Source organism: Cydia amplana, chromosome 5, assembly GCF_948474715.1.
Source record: "Cydia amplana chromosome 5, ilCydAmpl1.1, whole genome shotgun sequence".
NCBI lineage: Eukaryota > Metazoa > Arthropoda > Insecta > Lepidoptera > Tortricidae > Cydia > Cydia amplana.
In genome coordinates this window covers 6148932-6170197 of record NC_086073.1, presented here as the reverse complement: position 1 = coordinate 6170197, position 21266 = coordinate 6148932, and the positions used below count along the sequence as shown (strand labels likewise).

The 21266-nt window shown below is 38.6% G+C and overlaps 2 protein-coding genes across 4 annotated transcripts; one reads left to right on the top strand and one right to left on the bottom strand.

Moving 5' to 3' along the window:
* Window positions 1-1441: 1441 nt before the first annotated feature.
* LOC134647854 (SET domain-containing protein SmydA-8-like) lies at window positions 1442-16656 on the bottom strand. 2 transcript variants are annotated; one of them, XM_063502187.1, is made up of 4 exons: window positions 14970-15094; window positions 8309-9564; window positions 2025-2188; window positions 1442-1634 (listed from the first exon to the last, which is right to left on the bottom strand). In XM_063502187.1, exons 2-4 carry the CDS (start codon window positions 9465-9467, stop codon window positions 1479-1481), a joined length of 1479 nt encoding a protein of 492 aa, XP_063358257.1. In that variant the 5' UTR covers window positions 9468-9564; window positions 14970-15094; the 3' UTR covers window positions 1442-1478. The 2 variants fall into 2 exon arrangements, with proteins under 2 accessions (XP_063358257.1, XP_063358256.1); XM_063502186.1 differs by lacking the exon at window positions 8309-9564 and having other exon boundaries at window positions 14970-16656.
* A 303-nt stretch (window positions 16657-16959) lies between these two features.
* On the top strand, window positions 16960-20577 carry LOC134648437 (visual pigment-like receptor peropsin). Of its 2 annotated transcripts, none has more exons than XM_063502958.1 (7): window positions 16960-17210; window positions 17623-17785; window positions 18230-18357; window positions 18938-19160; window positions 19380-19464; window positions 19811-19957; window positions 20421-20577. In XM_063502958.1, the coding sequence occupies exons 1-7, from the start codon at window positions 17198-17200 to the stop codon at window positions 20547-20549; spliced, it is 888 nt and encodes a 295-aa protein (XP_063359028.1). In that variant the 5' UTR covers window positions 16960-17197; the 3' UTR covers window positions 20550-20577. The 2 variants fall into 2 exon arrangements, with proteins under 2 accessions (XP_063359028.1, XP_063359027.1); XM_063502957.1 differs by having other exon boundaries at window positions 16960-17266.
* The last annotated feature ends 689 nt before the right edge of the window (window positions 20578-21266 follow it).

Genomic DNA, 21266 nt, shown 5'->3' with positions numbered 1-21266 from the left:
AAAGAGGAATTTGACAATAACATTAACTTTTCTGACGTTTAATTTTTTTTTTGGTCTGGAATGTCTGGATCCAGATGGATTACGCTAAAGTAGTGTCCAGACTGGATTTTATTGCACAATCTGATTGAAGGCCAGTCTATATTATATATTATGTTCATATAGCTGGTCAAGCAAATCTTGTCAGTAAAAAAAGGCGCGAAATTCAAATTTTCTATGGGACGATATCCCTTCGCGCCTACATTTTTCAAATTTGCCGCCTTTTTCTACTATCAAGATCTGGTTGACCAAGTATATGTATAAAAAGTCGTGTTCCTCTACTGTTAAATAGATGGCGCTGCGGAACAAAATGGATGGAACTAAGACAAGTTAAATAGAATCTATCTATCTAATCTAATACCTTTAATTAAACGAGCAATTCTTGTTTATTTATATATATATTTCGGGGATCTCGGAAACGGCTTTAACGATTTCGATGAAATTTGCTATATGGGGGTTTTCGGGGGCGAAAAATCGATCTAGCTAGGTTTTATCTCTGGGAAAACGCGCATTTTCGAGTTTTTATATGTTTCACTCAGATATTAGTTTTAATATTGGAGGAATGTGATTTTGGATAGGTACTCAAGAAGATTGAGGTTTTTGTTTTAATCATCCATATTAGTACGGTTCACGTTTCGCTTGCAAGAACATGAGACAGCTTCGCTTGCAAATATCGGTTTGGAGATCGCGCAAGTGCGATTCATCAGTTACTCCAGCGATATCAGAGGGTCTACCGCGAAAACCGAAATTCGCAAATTGCGGGGATCTTCCTCTTTTACTCCAATAAACGCGTAATTAGAGTGAGATGCGCTGAAAAATACTTTAAGTAAAACACGGCGTACAATTTTGTGTTTATTACTTTATTTACCTACCACATTGTTTAAACCCCCTCCACACACGTGCGCGAAGCCGCGAACGCGAGTGTGGAGTCAAGTTCGCAGATCTGCGAAATCGACTCCACCGGCTTCGCGCCGCGATTCGCGCAAGAGTGTGGAGGGGGCTTAAGCATTTCGTAGGTATTTCACTAGGTTCCAAAATAATAGAGTAGGTATACTTGGTCAACCAGATCTTGACTGTAGAACGAGGCGGCAAATTTGAAAAATGTTGGCGCGAAGGGATATCGTCCCATAGAAAATTTGAATTTCGCGCCTTTTTTTACTGACAAGATTTGGTTGACCAGCTATACCTACATATAATGAATATTAAATACTAAGTAGCTAAAATAAAATATATAAAATAACATATTTTATTAACACGTCTCACAATGAAGACTAAGGTATATGTTTGAGTTCCTTTTGATAAATCTCAGTTGAAAGACTGAATTAATGTTCAGTTTACTAAAGGATTCAAATTGCTAATTAATAGGACTTTGGTGTCAACTGTGTTTGGAAATACTTCTATTTTAGGCCACTTTGGCTTTAGATTATGTACGTCTCGTAGCATTAAGCGTCCAGGATAAAGAACCGCTCTTCTTGGGGTTTGTCGCAGCCGGGGCCGAGGTAGCGGCGCCGGAGTTCGAGATCAGGCGGCGCGGACACGTCGCCTTGCAAAATGCTGTAGGCCTGCTCAATTGTACTTTCGATTTCTGGCTTCAACTCCTGAAAAGTAAACAATTAGTTGAAAAACACGAGTCTAATACGGTTTCAGACTTTAATTGTTGATCCATCTAAGGTGCAAGATAATTTGGTTGTCTATACTAAGGGTATTGATTGTCCACTGTAAAGTAAACCCAACTCAACTCAAAGCCCAACTCAACTCAACTTAAACAACTCAACTTAAAGTCCGTGACTGTACTTAGGGAACAAAAATGGTAGGTCCGTTTAGACTGGTTTTGGTCGAATGGTCGAGCGTAGTTATCGTTATACATTGTGGCATTTGTGGCATAAGTCACTCATTATCTTGCCTCATTGGCGCGCGCATTCTGCAAAAGTGTGGCCTGAACACTGTGCTCTAAGCGCCCAGCGGTGATCACGCCACACGGTACTCGCCTCAAACAGGTCTGGGGAGCGGCGCGCGCGCTCGGCCAGCGCGGCGTGCAGGTGGTAGAGCAGCAGGCCGCGGAGGTGCGCGTCGCCCGCGCCCAGCGCCGCCACCGTGCGCAGCGTGCCGCGGCACAGCGTCTCCTTCAGTGACAGCCGGGATTCCGACAGCTCTGTGGAAATCATGCGTCGTCAGTTCTCGATGTTGTATAATTCACTTACCTAAAATATGCCTAAAATAATGAGTTTTCCTTTAAAACATCATACCAGTTGATCGATGGTGTTTTACCTGACATGCAATTTTACTGCATGGGGATAATAAAAAATCATGCGTTTACTCAGCAGGTAGGTTAGTATAGTTTGTAGCTTTCTAGTAGAGCCCGAAGGCTTATCCTATTGTCTATTGTTCAGTAAAACCGCACGTGCTACTTACCTGCAAAAAAGGGTCCTAATTATTCTATTTGGCACCTGAGCGCGGGCTAGTCCAACGCTCAAAAAACCAGTGTAGGTGCGCTCTCCGATAACGCGCCTTTGTTACGCATCTCGATGACACATTTTAGACTGGTTCTGTAGCGTTCGACTCGCCGGCACTCAGTAACCGAAGTACCGATTTTTTATGCAGGTGGTTGTGGCACGTGGCACGAGCGGTTTTACTTAACAATAGACAATAGGATTAGCCTTCGGGCTCTATTAGAAAGCTACAAACTATACGAAAGGTGCCATTAAATATTTAGCTAAGTAAGTAGGTACCCAAAAACCACCTTTTCTCTCAAATGCAATTGCCGGTTGAGATATTTGTCGACCCAGCAAAGTAGGTATACGGTGTATTGTTACATTTTATGTTATCGTTATTAACTATTTACAAATATAGCGCTGTGCTCGATCAAACATAAATCACTCGTCACTTTAGTTATAAGTACTTTATTAGAGACTATGTTATCTAGCTAGTTTATTATTTACTGATCACATAATTAATTGTTAGAAACTAAATTGAGTCCTCAACGTAGCCTTTTGCGAACAGATAATCAGACATTTCAAACCTATAAGTAATGTTTAATATCGCAGGTTATGGGCCCAGCACGCCCAAATACCTACTTGTACTACGCCCTACATTTTGAGTACATTATCTAAATAATCTTTAAGCTTTCAGCCAAACCAAAGTACAATTTTGTAAGCTTTTACGTATGATAAAAGGCTGTAGGTATCTACATAATTATTACCTATATACCTATACCTACGTTCAAATAAGCTGCATCAGTAGTATTTAGCGCATAAAGAAGCGCAAGAAGCTAACAAACAAATCGACAACAGTATGCATCACAAGATCACAAATATCAAAATATAACATTTGAATACAGCAAAAAAATCTTCAGCATTTAAAATAACTATGGATATTCACGATTGAATGTAGTAACGTGATTACGTGAAACAATTTCTAATAAGAATTTAGTAACTTTGTAAATTGTTTACTAATTAAGGGATATACAGGAGTATTTGAGAGGGACGACTATTAAAAGCTTTAGCTAGTAGACGACCTTAGATACAGTTCATTTTATCTTTTTGATTCTTAGAAAGAATTAGTGGCTGGGACATTAGTTCTGCCAGAATCTATCTTGGTATCGCGAGTACGCAAGACTCGTAGCGCGACCCGTATTGATATTCAATTCTTCATTCAATCTTGGCTCGCTACAATACAAATAGTTGCATGGCTATTGAAAAAATGTAAATCAGCAGACTTTGACGGCAGATTGCCAAACCGGCACTTAGGTTTGCACACAATGACCCGTACATATAGCATAGACTAATTGAACACCAATAACAAATTGTCGGTTGTACCTATTTTAAATATGGACACACAGTGACACAACGTACATTGCTTGATATTTCCGACTGCGTAAATCACAGCGTGCCCTTATCAATCCGACGGATGACAACAAATTTGACGGTGCCTGACGAATGACGGCATTATTTACTACGTCAATTGCGGATAGACACTACCTCATATCTCAGAAACGTATCGTCTCGTCACTAACACATCACTCACGTACGTAAATCATTACAGACGCCAAAAATGACGAACAAAGTACAGTGCAGGGATTATTATGGCTGGTAGTACTAACGGCACAGGTAGACCAATCCACCTGCTGATGACGTGCGGCCGGGCGTTCCTCGCGGCGGCGCCCATGTCAAAGGCGGTTAATCGTACAACTGCCCCTCGCGATAATATCGCCCCTGATTTTATTGACTTGTTGCGTAGTACGACTGCATACCGTGACACGCTATTCTGAACGCGTGCTGTAACACTAACTAAAATTAATACAAGCCGTCAAAATGCGTTTGAAGACCACGGAATGGCGCAGTTATTTCATGTACTTGGAATATAATTCGGACTATCAATGTCGCTTTGATTTGAGGGGCGGGTACGTCTGTTCTCGACAAGTTTATGTAACACATAAATAGTTGTTAAATGTATTTTAACATGATAATGAGTGGTTACGCAGTAGTCGCCGGGGCAGTGGGCTGGCGTGGCCTACATGTGCATCGTTGTGGCGCATCCAAATGTAGCAATGTGATCGTTGGTCATGACGCACGCTGCTCGCCTATTGTTTTAACTAGCACGCTTGCAACTCGCACTTATACTACTGCTATCTACACGAGCAATATTTGTATATAAACAAAGTAAATCGCTTCTCGAAAACGGCTCAATCGATCAAGATTTCGATAATATTTATATTACGTATGACGCTTATGGAGACGAAGCACCCATCTAGCTAAGTCTGGGGGCACGGCAGTGCCCCCGCCAAGTCGAGCAAAACAAAGAGGCACGGCCGTACCATCCTTTTCTCGAAGCGATTCAGGCCATTTTCGACGTCCTGTAATTTTGTACTGGCTGAAGCTAGAACCCTGAATTTTCAGTGACATATAGGGCTTAACATGTTTTAGATATATTCTCAAAAACATTAAATCGGAACTTGCAGTTTAAGAATTATTGTACGTCAAAGTTCCTTAGTTTCGACACGATCGAGACGACTACGATCATCATAATTCTAAGGCACTTCTAGCATACCCACAAGCTTCAAATTTTAAACATAAGTAGTTTTCAGCTTATCAAGCCATAGAAAACCTAAAAATATTGCAATATCAGTCACGTTTTAAAGATCTAAGAACTGCATAAGTAAGTTTGTAATCCCATATAAATATATGCTATTACAAAGTTACTGTTGCAGCTCCTACAAATAGTAGGTAAAGTAAAGGTACACTACGATGTACGATGTGAGTATGAATAAAGATGTGTTTAGTTATGATATGTGTATACATACTATGGGTATGAGTACCTGAAAAGAAGGACTGTCTACAAAAAGAGATGAGATCCCATAAAAAACATTACATGTAAAAAGATGCAAGTCTCGCAACGCTTCTACTACAAAAAAGTTTTGAGATGTAATGTGAAACCAAGTCGGTTTTTTTAATCAGTGCCAGGGGGTGTTAAAACCGTATCAATAAGATATATTTAATTTGTAATACATATAATGACTTGGCAATCGCACATAATGCTTTACTCGTACCGTAGGTACTCGTAAATATGTGTAACGCTAAAACTGCAATTAGCGCTAGCGTTATGTTTAATTAGAATTATTTTATTTTTAATAGGTGGCGATGATCCTTATGTCATTATGCAGCCGTGCGATGGCCAAGTCATTATACGTATTACAAATTAAAGATATCTTATTGATACGGTTTTAACACCCCCTGGCACTGATTAAAATAACCGACTTGGTTTCACATTACATCTCAAAACTTTTTTGTAGTAGAAGCGTTGCGAGACTTGCACTTTTTTACATGTAATGTTTTTTATGGGATTTCTTTTTACTGAAAAATCTTGGTCACTGCCATGTTGAAAACAAAAGTTTTGAAAATTTACAATTCAATTACCCAACTGACTTCCCACCGGTGCATGAATACCTAGTCTATTTAATCAAGGTTTTCCTTTCACTGTAGGAAAATCCTATAAGTAATCGGGGTAACGATGTTCAAAAGTGAGTGAAGAGTGGGGTCAAAGGTTTACATCAGAAGCAGAAAATACGCTAAAGTTTTTTAAATCCTGCTTATGTACAAAATAACTACCAAATTATAGTGATAGCGACTCACTTGTCACCCTACTAAGAATATACATACCTACATAAACATATACCTATATACCTCTACCTAGCTACAACCGAACATTGGCAATCAAAGTTGTTAACTACTTAATCCTTGACTCGATACAAACCGCAAAATACCGGCGAATATAATACCTATCTACACACCACAACCCATTATAGCCATGTGATACGAGTAGGTAAATATAGGTACAACATGCAAAGCAGCCTATTGAAAAACAATAGTAGATTGTGTCACAAGGGAGCAAAATGACATACGGCGTGGGCGTACATTGAATCTGAGCGTAGTGAGGGATACGAGTGTTAAAGCCCAAAGTGGAAATAATTGCTCTCTAGCTAAGCTAGACAAATTCATAAGGCATCATCTCATCATCATACCTACTAGAAAGCAATTAATCAGCATTCATATTAGGCGACTAGCTACAGCAGTAAGTATGTTGATTACTGCCTACACCGAACAATGTAGGTACCTAATACCTTACCTATTCATATTTTTCTGTGCATCTGGTTGCCACATGGTTACGTCTTCTGGCACACACTTTAAAATAGTCATTAATGAGGTTCCTATATGGAAATTGGAATTTAATTTAATTTTTTTGGTAATTTTAAAAGAATGTCTCTATATGCGATCTACTAATCGTGTAAGAAGTATGTGACAAAATTGTTTCTAACCATAACAATGTTTCTAACTGCTAGCCATTGACTCACGAGATAGAACAACAGCAAAAACACGTTGACTGACCCACATACTCCCAACCGAAATAATTCCGAATAGTTCGCGTGTAAATAAGAGCAAGTATGTATGCACTTGCTCTTATACATGTACAAATTGAGCACATTGCTCTCTAAGTGCTTTAGCTCAGTTAAAGTGGAAGTGACTTAAGGAATTTAACACCAAATCATTCCAGCTATACCTATATTACAATCATATGCCTACTTAAGGTTCCCTTAGTTCATAAAATGATGTGGAATATTTGTAAAGCTTTACGGAAAAATCAGATTTCTGCGTAAAACTTTACAAATATTGTTATCCATAACTCTTAACTAAGTTCCCTTTTGCCTCACGAGATTCTTGTTTATTTTTAACGGTGGTGTTAACAAAGCGTTTAAAAATAATACGGCGACCAATGACAGAAAGGGACACTCAAAAATATCGACGGAAATCGAGGGTTAGGTTACAACTTTAATTTACATTAGCTGTTGGCCATGACTTCGTCCGCGTGGTTTAATTTCCCAAAACACACTTTCAACCCCTTTTTAAACCTATTAAGGACAAAATTTTCAAATGTACTAAAATTATTTTTTGTTTTTTTTTTCTAATATTCTCTCTTCCTACTAATTTCAACTCCCTACTCAAATCATTCCCGTTACAAACTTTCAACTCCCTTTTAACCTTTAATACCAAATATTTAAACCTTTTGGATTTTTTAATAATGTAAAATATTTTTTTTGTTATCTTATAGGTATTATGCCTTTCTAAGAAGATTAAAGTACATATTTGTAATGGATTCAAACATTCAACCCCTTTTTAACCCTGTTCGCTATTTTTAAAAACGCAAAAATTACTTGTCTTGTATTCTAATATTATGCCTTTCTACAAAGTTTCAAGTACCGCGCACAAAAAAATGTTTCATAAATATCCATACAAACTTCCAACCTCTTTTTCTCCACCTTAGGGAATGAGTTTTCAAAAACGCTGAAATTGGTTTTCTTGTATATATAAAAAAAATATCTTTTTGCGAAGTTTCAAATTCCTAGCTTAAAATGAAACTTGAACCCCATACAAACATTCATCCCCTTTTTAACCCTCTTAGGGGTTGAATTTTTCAAAATCGCTTCGTATGTCTTGAGTATTGTCTTATTATAAATGGTGAGCTTTCAGCTTTCTAGCTTTTGCAGTTTCGGCTCTGCGTTGATATGTCAGTAAGTCAGTCAGATACGTGCATTTATATCAGATAGACTCGTACATTTACCGCTCTATACTACGCGTAAGTAAGTAAATTAAACATAACGCAGTTAAACATGCTGACCATAATTAAAATAAGTTACATTCCTACTTAATAGATTTAAGGTAAAACATGAAAAACTCGGATAAGTATTTGTTAGTATTAAAATATTACGATATCACAATACCGAATAATTTCATATCGTCAGCAAATCCAAGCTTCAGTGCAAGTCTCAGTCGCAAATCAACAAAAATGTGGTTGGAGTAAGGGATTAAAGCAGCTAGTCTTTCTAGCACGAAAGTTTCTAGCTGGAATTGATTATCCAGGTTCAGCGTGGCTACTAGGCTCCCGAGGACTCCCTGCACCATGTTCACACGGGCAGGGGGCTCCAGGGCTTCGCAGTTGTCACACTGCCACTCGCACCGGGGGTCCAAAGGCGTTACCGGTAAGAGAATTCCGACGCACTCCTTGTCCAAGCATCGCAACGCTGACAGCCTAGTTCCCATTTCAGAGGAGTCAGAGCACCTGTGGCATTTACACCAGAATCTTTTCGTTTTATACAATTGAATCCGTCTGGCGGGCGTACACCAAAGCAGCCCAGTGTAACTGCTGACGATTTCTTCCCCAACCTCGATGTCTTTACTCGCGTAAACCGCCATTGTATAATCATCACCGAATTCGTTTCTCGTGTTTGGAATGCAACTGTGATTCAAGAATGCGGATATTGGATATAGGCCGCGCAAAGGCACCATATTTTTCTGGCTGTGATTAGATATTCTAAATGAATTAATTTTTAATATTTCTGAACACATCGTAATGAACTTGATTTGTTCTTCAGGAATAGTGTTTTCTGGTACTAACGTTTGAAGTTCAGACCAGTCTACGCTGCTCGAGTCGCTTTTCTGTAGCCGACATAGCATTTCGACCTGCTGCTTTGATAGAAATAAACAATCTAAATATATAAGGATTCCAGCCATAAATCGAGCCTTATTATCAAATTCTTCATCCAGTTTCCAAGTAGTAGAAATAAAGTCACACTTTTGGGCATGACGTGAATTTTTACAGTCTTCGGAGCACACCATTAAATAACACTTTTCACATAAAACACAAGTTTTATTTATTTGAAAACAGTTTGTACAAAACGTGTCTGCATTCTGATCTGCCCGCGGTCCAATGACTAGAGGTTTGTTGGTGAAAATTAAGCTTCCTTTTTCAATAAATTTTGTTGCAAATAACCCTCTGCCACCAAGGTTTGAGCGCTTGACATCCCAGGAAAGACACGTGGCGTTTGTTGTGTATGTTGCGAGATGTTCTTTAAGTACTTCTATGTTGGACAAACGTGCCATGGTGAGGCACCGGCACAGGACTGCGAGATGTGGGGTCCAGGGAGCGCAACCCGCGGCTGACTGACGCCGCCGTCCAGCGATATCACTGTACCATGACCTGATATGAAAATAGCGACAAGAGTATATTTCAAATCTGATTCATGGGTTCGTGTCGAATCTGACGTAATATGTGTGTCGATAAACATAATTCGTATACCGAAATTATGTTTTCGACACGTGGAAGCTAAAAGCATTCTTTAAATGTATTAAATGTATGTATTTACGTTGCGACCATGCATTGTTGAAATTAGAGATGCCCCGAACAGTGGTTTTGGCCGAATACCGAATACCTAATATTCGGCCCCTCTCTCGGCCGAATACCGAATATTCGGCATGACATGCGAACATTTTGAGTCACAATTATTATGAAAACTGATCGCTAACAAAGCTCAACGTTAGATGACGTTAGCTAAGATATATTTTTGTTGAACAGCATTAATGAATAGAGTCAAACAAAACAGACTCATGATAAAAATAAAATGATTTTTAATCAACAAATGCTCAAAAAAGGGTCTTCGTATTTAACAACTTTCCAAGAACACATTCTAAATATACCTAAATAGTTTTTGGTTATTTTTATTGTGCAATTTTTCTTTTTAAGTATGTGCAACAGATATTCAGTATTCGGCCGAATAGTAGGCAACATTCGGCCGATTACCGAATATTTGGCAAAGTGGCTGAATAGGCCGAATGCCGAATAGTTGCCGAATATTCGTGGCATCTCTAGTTGAAATACAGGGCAGTATGCGACAACAGCGCTCATACCTAGTTGACTTTTATGTTTTAGCATTGACAAGATCTGTTTACTTGGGAATTGTAGGTTTATGATTTCCGCTCTAAAGACGAGTTTACTAGAATTCCATTTAACTTTTTGCGTGGTCTCTTAGCCGATATTAAATAGGTAAATAAAAATAGAACAAAGCTTAGTTAGCATTTCACATAGTTCAGGGTATTTACTGAAATCTAATTAACAGGTAAGTAGTTTTACTTAATATATTTTTGGCATGAGGTTTTAGTTCAGAGGTGCCACTGTAAGCTGTTATTTACGAATACAATTAGTTCACGAAAATTTCTAAAAATACCTAGCTTGTCTTCTGTTTTTAAAAAGAAATAAGGCTACCTCGGCCAGAGGATAAGCCTGGCCTTCCAAACAGGTAACGCTGCCAGCCTCCTGGGCACCATAGCACATGAAGGTGTGCATGAAGGTGACCTGGCGAGCATTTTTTTTAATAATTTTATTTTCAGATTTGCATAAGTAGTTTACTTTTAATTCTAATGATTTAGTTTATTTATCGTGCCTTTTTAGCGTTAATAAATACGTATATGATAATTATTTTAAACGTTATTAAGACATTAAATGGGTTTTAAAAATAAATAAATAATAAATTAAAGAAATACTGTACGATCATACCTACTAATATGCACCTGCACTTATGTTGAAAATATGACGTAGGTAATATAGCTGTATGAATGAATGACGTGTGACCTTTCGTCATTGTTCGACGTAGACTATACAAAAATAACCTCTTCACTTGTTGATTTGTACTGCCTAGGGCATACAGATGTAGTCCATAAATCTTTACCTTTAAGTGACAAAATATGGTATAAAAATTTAAACAGAAAAAATGTAAAACTTCTACTTGCTCTAATTTCTTTGTATTACAATTTCTAGCAACGAAAACTAGTAGATGCCAGACGTAGATATACGAGTACAAGGTGTAACAAAAATAGTGGGAATATTTTATGCCTAGGGGCAGGTCGTAAAAATCGGCCAGGCCTTTATACAAAGGCCAAATAATTTTCGCGTCAAAAAAAAATATGTTCTCCTTTTTAACCGCCTTTAAAAAAAAAGCGGTCAAGTGCGAGTCGCACTCGCCCATGAAGGGTTCCGTATTTAGGCGATTTAAGACGTATAAAAAAAAACTACTTACTAGATCTCGTTCAAACCAATTTTCGGTGGAAGTTTACATGGTAATGTACATCATATATTTTTTTTAGTTTTATCATTCTCTTATTTTAGAAGTTACAGGGGGGGGGGACACACATTTTACCACTTTGGAAGTGTCTCTCGCGCAAACTATTCAGTTTAGAAAAAAATGATATTAGAAACCTCAATATCATTTTTGAAGACCTATCCATAGATACCCCACACGTATGGGTTTGATGAAAAAAAAATTTTTGAGTTTCAGTTCGAAGTATGGGGAACCCCAAAAATTTATTGTTTTTATTTTTTTATTTTTTTTTATTTTTTTTATTGAGAAGTTCAACAGCGTTTACATCAAATAATTCATAAAAAACATGAGAACTTATAGCATAGCCAATAACAGAACTTCCTGGAATTTATACATAATAAAAAATCATCTGTGGGTAGACTTGTGACTTGTGCTGCACAAGAATTGTAACTATAAATTAAATTGTAAATCTTTGAAATACAAAGAAAGAGAGAAAAATGTAATAATAGTAACTGTAAACTGGAAAATTTTCCGAAATATGTAGATATAGTTGCGAAAACAATATAAAAAAAAATTGTACAATAAAATACATGCAGTACCTACATAAATGAGCGGATCTATTAGTTTGTATGCATTTATTGGAATTTAGTGTGTTTGTGTGTGGGTGTGTGTGTGTGTGGGTGTGTGTGTGGGTGTATGTGTGTAAGTGGGTGTGTCTGTGCGACTACTGTCTGTGAGTTGCTTTGCAATTTGTGATTTGAAAACACGTCTGGAGGAGAAGAAAGGGTCAATGTTTTGGAACGATTTATTATAGGTACGTGCGATTCTACTCAGGATAGAATTTTGGCCATAATTGGTACGATGACAGGGAATATGGAATAGTGTGGTGTGACGAGTACGGCGGGAGGGAGCGCGGAGCCCTAACTGTGACAGCAATCCAACGCAGTCTAGATGCCCGCTGAGAATATCGTGGAGGAACATCATGTCTGCTACAGTTCGCCGATTGCTAAGTGGGATAATGTTATGAAATTTGCATCTATCCTCATACGTTTCAGGAATTTTTCTCAAGCGATAATTTAAAAACTTTGTAAATTTTTCTTGTATGTGCTCGATCCGGTGTATGTGGGGTATATAATGCGGAGTCCACACAGTGCTAGCATAATCAAGTATACTGCGCACATACGCGTAGTACACAGTTTTAATACAGGACAGATCAGTCATAGGGCGGCATACTCTGAAGACAAAGCCAAGGCACCTAAATGCTTTATTTACTATAATATCTATATGTTCTCTCATAGTGAGCTTACTGTCCAAGTTGACTCCCAGATCACGAATAGACTCTGTTCTTTCAATGGGACATCCTTGTATAACGTACGGGAACGATAAGCAAACGCGCTTGCGAGTGAAAGATACAAGCTGACACTTCTTTACATTGACCTTTATTCTATTGACTATGTAGTAATCTGATAAGCGATCTAAGTCGGTCTGGAGATTATGGCACTGCGAAAGAGTACGAGTGTCTAGGAATATTTTGGTATCGTCCGCATACATTAAGAATTTGGAATATTGGAAGCATGTGTAAATATCATACAAATAGGTGTTATACAAAAGGGGACCCAAATGGGACCCTTGTGGTACTCCGGATGAAATATCAACAAAATCTGATCGATGCCCACCTACTACAACCGCTTGAGAACGATTGGACAGGTACGATTCTATCCACCGTAGCAAATCTCCTTGAATTCCCAGGTGTTCCAACTTGCGCAGAAGAATAGCGTGATCTACACGATCAAATGCTTTTTCAAAATCAGTGTAGATCACGTCTACCTGACCACTCGTCTCCATCTTGTTTAATAAGAAGTCAGTAAATATGGCTAGGTTGGACACTGTTGATCTGTGTTTAAGGAAGCCATGTTGTTCGATTGGAATGCTAGTCACCAACGTGGAATAGAAAGTGTTATAGACAAGCTTTTCGAATATTTTACTAAATACATTTAATATAGATATCGGTCTGTAATTTTCTACGTTAAGTTTAGAGTTTTTCTTATGTACCGGTACTATGTGCGCTTGTTTCCATATCTGCGGGAAAGTACCTTCAGATAATGATCTATTGAATATAATAAAGAGAGGAACAGCTAGGGAAGCGTGGCAGCGTGCTACGAATAATGAGGGAATATTGTCGCTTCCCGCGCCTTTTTTAGTATTTAGATGTTTTAAGACTAGATTTATCTCTTCTATGGTTAGTCTTAAGCTGGCGGTGTGGTTGGAGGCGCCTGATTGAGGTGGAGGCAAAGTGAGTGTGGGATACTCCGAAGCCGGTGGAATGAAGACACTATGGAAAAAGTCATTGAACGCTGAAGTGATTCCCGTGGGGGTCGTGTGTTTGATACCCTGGTAAGTGACATATTTTGGGTAGTTGCGATTATTTAGACTTTTGCGTTTAGATTTATTAAGACTATTGCGTTTAGATTTTACGAAGGCCCAAAACTGTTTAGGATCGTTTTTTTTCTATTTTTGTGTGAAAATCTTAATGCGGTTCACAGAATACATCTACTTACCAAGTTTCAACAGTATAGTTCTTATAGTTTCGGAGAAAAGTGGCTGTGACATACGGACGGACAGACAGACGGACAGACGGACAGACGGACAGACGGACAGACAGACAGACAGACATGACGAATCTATAAGGGTTCCGTTTTTTTGCCATTTGGCTACGGAACCCTAAAAAGGAGGTTCTCAGTTTGACCCGTATGTATGTATGTATGTATATTTGTTCGCGATTATCTCGCGTTTGGCTGAACCGATTTTGACGCGGTTTTAATTGACTTACTTCAAAAAAAGGAGGACGTTATCAATTCGACCGTATTTATTTTCCTAAGCAGAACACGGTGCTTTATACTCTTAAATGTATTCACACTATTTTTGTTATACCTTGTATATATATGTCACTAGAATATTTATGTCAAAGTTCATGTTATTTTAGAATGTCGTTTTAAAATGAGAGCGTCAAATTCGATTGTATGGCGGCGGCAAGGTTCGTGTGACTCTTAATACGTTTTACTTCGTTTTTTATGAATGAATTCTTAAATAAATGATTACCGTATCTTCGCGGCCTCGTTGCCATTAATAAACTGACTCTGAACAATCGTGTGAAGAATATAGTTAGCTGGGGCAATACTGAATTGATGCTACATATCTACTTCTAGATATTTTTTAAATGAGTAGGTATACTAAGTTTAGCCATAGTTACGCCTTGCGGTGAGTACCTACCAGAAATATCCAGAACACTAACTAATATGTAATATCGTAACTCGAAGTTAACAACGGTTCAATAGCCTTAAACTTATACCTACGCCATTTCTTACCGATTTTAGTAAAAAAAAAGTAAAGCGTAAATATTACAGATTAAAATCAAAAATATAAATTAGCACTACTATTACTTATACTGTACTAATTAGGTCATATGTTATTTCTTATTTACCTATAGTTATAATATACTCATAGCTCTTACCATGATAACGGAGTCCTTCAACTTCTCCCAACTCCCAAATAATCCGGCACTGTAGATCGACTACCACTTGGTTCGTTTTTGGAATGTATTTAGTGATCCGGTTAGCGAGATAGTTCTCCAAATGGTTCACGTCTCCGAAGTCTATTGACCCGAGCAAGCTGCCGATAGCACTCTGCACGGCTCCGACATTCTTCCTAGGTACTCTCAACCCACATTCAAGGCACTGCCACGCGCTGGCCATATTCAACGGCTGAATAGGTAATATACTACCAGGACATTCGGTCACAAAGCACTTGAGAGCAGCTAGGAGAGTTCCTCTCTCAGTGGGGTCCGCACAACGGTCACATTTGCATAGGAAATGTTTGGTTTTATACAGTTGAGTTTGTCGGGAAGGCGTCCCCCATAAAAATCCAGAGTAACACGTAAATATCTCGCATCCCGCTCGTATATGCTTAATTGCTTTGACTGTCATTTGAGCATCGCAGTTGTAACTGTGCCTAGTGTTTGGTACACAGTTATGATTCATCAAACTAGCAACAGGATATAGCCCTCTTCTGCTCATTTCTTTCTTTCCGTATGCGATTGCAATTTGATACGCGTTTGCATCGAGTACGCAACACGAAAGTCTCATTAGATCTTCTTCGGATTCTGGTATTTCATAGTATTGCTTTAGGTCTCTAATCTCAGTCCCGTGTTGCGGTGACATGTGAGCTTGGAGGGCGGATAGTAATTGTTTTTGATCCTCGTTAAGCAATAACACACGTATGGCAGTGAGCGCGCGTGACACAGTCTTATCACTGAATTCTTCAACAGGCACTTTTTTCTCCCAGCGTGAGATAATATTGCAGTCAGTAAAATGCATGTCACTATTTTGACACTGTTCGGAACACAACAATAATCCGCATTTTAAACATTTAATCACATTCTCTGTGTCATTTTTGTAACATACTGTACATCCGCCTTGTTCTATAGACGCAGCCCGGGGCCCGCTGATGAGAGGGTGATCCACGAAGAGTACTTCCCCCGGTAATATGTCTTCTGTTGCGATAAGCCCGCGGCCTCCAACTGACGATTCGCCGATTTCCCATTTGCTGGAATGTAGAACTCCGTCGACGGAGCTGTAGAGTCCTAAGTGTTCCTTTACCATTTGCGACAATTGATCCAATGGCAACATCCTGCCGTGACTCGCCTCGCTCGATGTCATCACTGCACTGCGCGTTCAATGCGAATAAACATCCACCAGTTTTATAACATTAAGTGTCCAGTAATCAAATCATTATCATCACTGCCAAAAAACCAATGCAATATTAATTTCCTCTATCAATTAATCCCTACTGACTTCACCAACTGCTGCGTGACATGTGTACAGATACCAGCAAGCCTCCCGTCACAAAGTTTGCCAAGTAAGAAATATAACAATAGATTTTAATATGAATCAATTAGACCGACCAGTACCGACCAGACCGCTATTCGATAAATTCGTGAATCGGCTGGTTACCTGAGCGCGCCGCGGCGCAAGTGTGAAAGACTATTCCGCGACATCTGGAAAAAACTAGCCGAAAATATAGGAATGTGTACTAGAAGAGATCGGTACGTGGTTATTTATAAACACCAGAAGTAAGTAAAACCGCAGCTCAGGTCAGTTCTCATACAAAAATAATCTCCCAGAGGAACTGATTGGTTAAGCGTTACGCCAAAAATATACCTACACACTGAAAAAAGTTGTGCTGGATAGGCGAACATGCGGAACTTTTTATGATTTATTATTTATTAGTTTAGTTTCCTTTGACTCTTACTTTTTATCTTAATACATTTTATAATTCCAGAGTATTCAGTAGGTACCAATTAAAGAATTGAATGACAATATGAGGTGAGTGCTTCAATAATCTTGTTTAGGTTTAATTGAAATATCTTAATACGTCGAAATCGTTAGAAAAGAGTTAAGTAAATTAGTAAGAAAATTTCTCGCACATATCTCGTACGTCTTGCTGCAGTCTGCCAAGAGAGCACACGTTCATGCTCTCGATGTCACGCACAATGCTGTCATCCGATCCTGGCCCATTGTCCCCCAGCCCTGGTTCGTCAACCTGCCCAGTGTCTGTGCCCACTCGCGCTATGTGGACGTCCCCGGGACCCTAGCGCTGTACACACCGGTGTACCTTTACCTTGGTGCCAGTGCAATATTGTAAACTGCAGCATGATGCAAAACTTTTACGATTATCAGGAAGATGACTGTCCATGGTATTATTTTGATAGTTCCTATAAAACTTTATTAGGGAGTTGTCTCTTTGTCTTCGGTAAGTACCTAATGATACTTTTTATAAGCTTTGTTAACCTCTAACTCTGTGTTGTGTACCTACTACCTACCTACATGTAAAGTGTAACTTAGGCAATATAGCGCTATTTCAAATTAAGGCATTATGAGCTGTATTTTGAAAAATTGCTAATATTTATTTGTTATACAAAGAAAATAGAGCGAGTAGAAACTTTGTAAGTATGTACAACTTCTATTCGCTTCGGTTTCAGAATGTAGTTTTAAAATGAGAGCGTAACACCAAATGTACGGCGGCGGCAAGGTTTGTGCGAGTCTTAATGTAAAAGCGTGGAAAGGGACTTTCAGCCAATATTATAATAAAAAAATCTATATCTACAGGAGTGGTCGGGGTGCTGCTGAACGGCTGGCTTTTCATCACCTTCATCCACAGTCACCTATTAACCTTCAGAAGTTATATTCTAGTGCTAAATCTTTGCTCAGCGTCGCTCGGCAGGAATTTGCTCGGATTTCCTTTCGCGGGGGCCTCAGCGGTAACAAAACGGTAAAAAAAATACTAATTATTATTCAATTTCTTATTCATGTACACCTATACATGAATAAGAAATTATACAGACTTTTATTATTTTCTATTATACCTAAATAAGTAAATATAAAATCAATAAAATAGTAGGCACCTACTGTGTATCTAAACGTAAACGTGTCTGTGTAATACTTGGATATTAGTTTTATCACTTATCAGTAATTTTCACAAAATTGGTCTTATGTTATGCTAATAGTAGGTATGTTGCGAAATATCATGTCTAATTGAGATCTCAGTAATACAATTTATAGGCAATATCTTCGATTAGACACATAATATTATATGGTTTTATTTGACAAAGTACACTTATACCAAAACTATTCACATACTTAAATACCTATCCTGTGTCAAGCAAAACTACCCACTGACATTGTTTTTACCTGTAGCCTTTTCCTTTTGTTTCAGATGGTTATTCGGATCAGCGTGCTGTCAATTCTTTGCATTTTTAAATCAATTTTACGGTGTCTTTCAAATGACTGCATTACTTGTAATTATTCTAGAGCGATACCTTCTAGCAAAGTTCTACAGACGTGGTAAATATCTACACATAGGTCACTACTAATATTTTAATATCTTTACTTTAAGTATGAAGATTACCAACCGAGTTGGCTCGGATCGGTTGTCAGAGATTTATAAATATTAAGACGAAAAAATGCTAGGGGCCAACTGCGAGTACGCGAGTAACACTCGTCACGCTTCCGCGCCACTCGGTGATATTGGTGAATGTCATACTTTGATTAATTTAGCTTATTGAGTTGGCAGATACGCAAATCTTGTCTAAGATCTACAAAAAAATATGAATCATTTGAGACTATCTATTAGATTGATAGTACCTAATTGTTATCTGCAGTTGAATTAATTAATTTGTCTTTTCAATCTCCAATAATTTCCTCTAATTAGTTTGGCATGTGTATGTTTTCTAAATTGGATATCAAAGATAGGATAGGAGTCAAAGGGGTCTATTGTTCGTGAATAATTGATGACTTGGTGATTGAAAAAAATCTGATTGATGAAGTTTGGTTGGTTATGTCGTACTGTTAGCCACATACATATGTATAAATAAAAATGCATACATATGAGTTCTTACGTAACGTACGTTGTGTCATTTTTCAGAGAGGATTCTGCAACTACGATTATACTATATCCTCGTGGGTGTATGTTTCATGAATGGCGCTGTGTTCGCGACGCCGCCACTGTTCGGCTACGGGCTGTACTCCTGCGACCCGACCGGGACCGTGTGCACTTTCTTCTGGCCCTCGGGGACCTCTGGTGCAAAGCATATAGGGTACACAGTGCCCTACGTTATCCTTTGTGGAGTGATACCAGTCATTGCTATGTAAGACCTGTGATTCAAGCTTTTGTTGAAATATTCGCGACACGCCGCTGGTTAAATAGTTTTAGATCGTTCTTCTGACTCTCTTGAGGGCAGGTGCGCCAAACACAAACAGTAATGTAGACACAGCTATAAGTATTTTTTGGTTAGACTGGTGTTGGAACAAAAGTACAATTGACTATTTTCATATTGGTTTTTATATAGGAATTTTAAATTTTTCAGTTTCTATTACACGGGTAAAGCTGTCCGGCTAGAAACTATTTATTACAGAAGTGAACAACAAAAAGAACAGAAAAGGTTAACGAAGGTAATAAACAATTTGTTAAAGTTGATAAGTTTGATTTAAGTTCAATGAACTTCGATATACAAGAATAATTATACAATATCTTATTATTAACCAACAAACTTATGACGGTCGTCAATATTTCTTTCTTCTAAATATAGTGCGTGAAAACATGGCAAAAGTTATTTCTCCAACCAACCTATATTTAATATACCTACCTACATGTAGAATTGTAGAACTCGTTAAGATCATAAAATAACCTACAATAAATATGAATTAACAATTCAAACTCTGGCAAGTCTGATAGATACTGGTCCAAAATTAGTCAACGAGGTACCTGCGTGTAACGCCGTGTATGATGTGTTCTCAGAGTGTCCACGTCCTCACAATCTCCACGCTGGCGCTATGGATCCCCAGCGCAGTCCTGGCCGGGTACCAGTGGTTCCCAGCTCTGGTCCTGAGCTACCAAAGCCACGTGCCAGCAACATTGGCGCTTATAGCGCCCATTGCATCAGAGGTAAGTAATTAATTGTTGTTACCTGTAGTTAAGGTCCTCAACACTTCCACGCCAGTTCTGTGAATCCACGGCGTGGTTCTGGCTAGGTGTTAATTATGCCTTGAGACCGGAGACACATTCTACTAACATTGGCACACCTCATTCAAAGAGAATTAAAAATATAACACTACGTATCTTATTCCATTTACAGTCATTTAGGCATCTGCTGATCATCGGGGTGGCCAGATTAACGTACTCATAGTATATAAGCTTGTATCACCCAAAAATATTTTATGATAGGAATTTAGAGACATTCATGTTATATCCTATCTTATCTTCTCAGGTAAATTATCTACCTACTTACCTATTTTTTCCAAAACCTCAAGTTAAATCAAGTGTCGCTGTATGCCAGAGTAGCCGTGGTCAATAATATTGTAATAATTTTCTTACTATCTGTTGATAATCAGCATTATTTCTATGCTAGGCGGCGACCAGCATCCCCGTGCTGTGCTACCTGTTCGCGGACGAGCGGCTGCGCGCGGCACTGCTCGGCCGCGTGCGGCGGCACTACGCGTTGCTGCGGCCAGACCGCGCCAAACGCTTCCAGGCATAACCCAGGGCTAGGTCCACATTTCGAAAGAAACCTGATGACGTGATGACTACGAAATCACCAAGCTACACCAACTAGATTACCTGTATGGCATACACTAGATTTCCTGTATGGCATACACTAGATTTCGGTGGAAGCGTTTGCGGGTATAATCCAATTTGCAGCTCTGTTGAGGTGACGAAAGCGCATGACCGCCTGGTACTTCGAACGTGTTTGCAGTAGGTATTTTCGTACCCGTAAAACACCCAAGTGCTCAGCTGTAATGTTGCAAGCATGTGTAAGAACTTGATGACAAAATGTGTCAGTAATATCAGTATACTGTCGGCTAAAGGCAACTAAACGGAATACTTCCAAGGATTCGAGAAATAAGATGCGACAACGTTGGCGTAATATTGTGTGCATGTGACTTTGTTATAGTGAGATCAATTTCCTGAGGCTTTCGGTCCTCATTATAAACATTGTCTATATAATTATTTATATGCCTAATTAAAGTAATTCTTCATCTTGCATGATTATTTCAATTGTAAACATTTGACACTCGCGAATAACAATTCGAATTGGTATAAATTTATTTTAACATTTTATATGCAGTAAATAGTGAAAACTTACCGAACTTTTTAAGGATGAGTCACGTTAGAAATTTAGAACGGCCCGGGCCAAGGGCCGAGGCATCTGACACTTCATTATCTATAGAAAGCTACACGTGATCACCGGTCACCT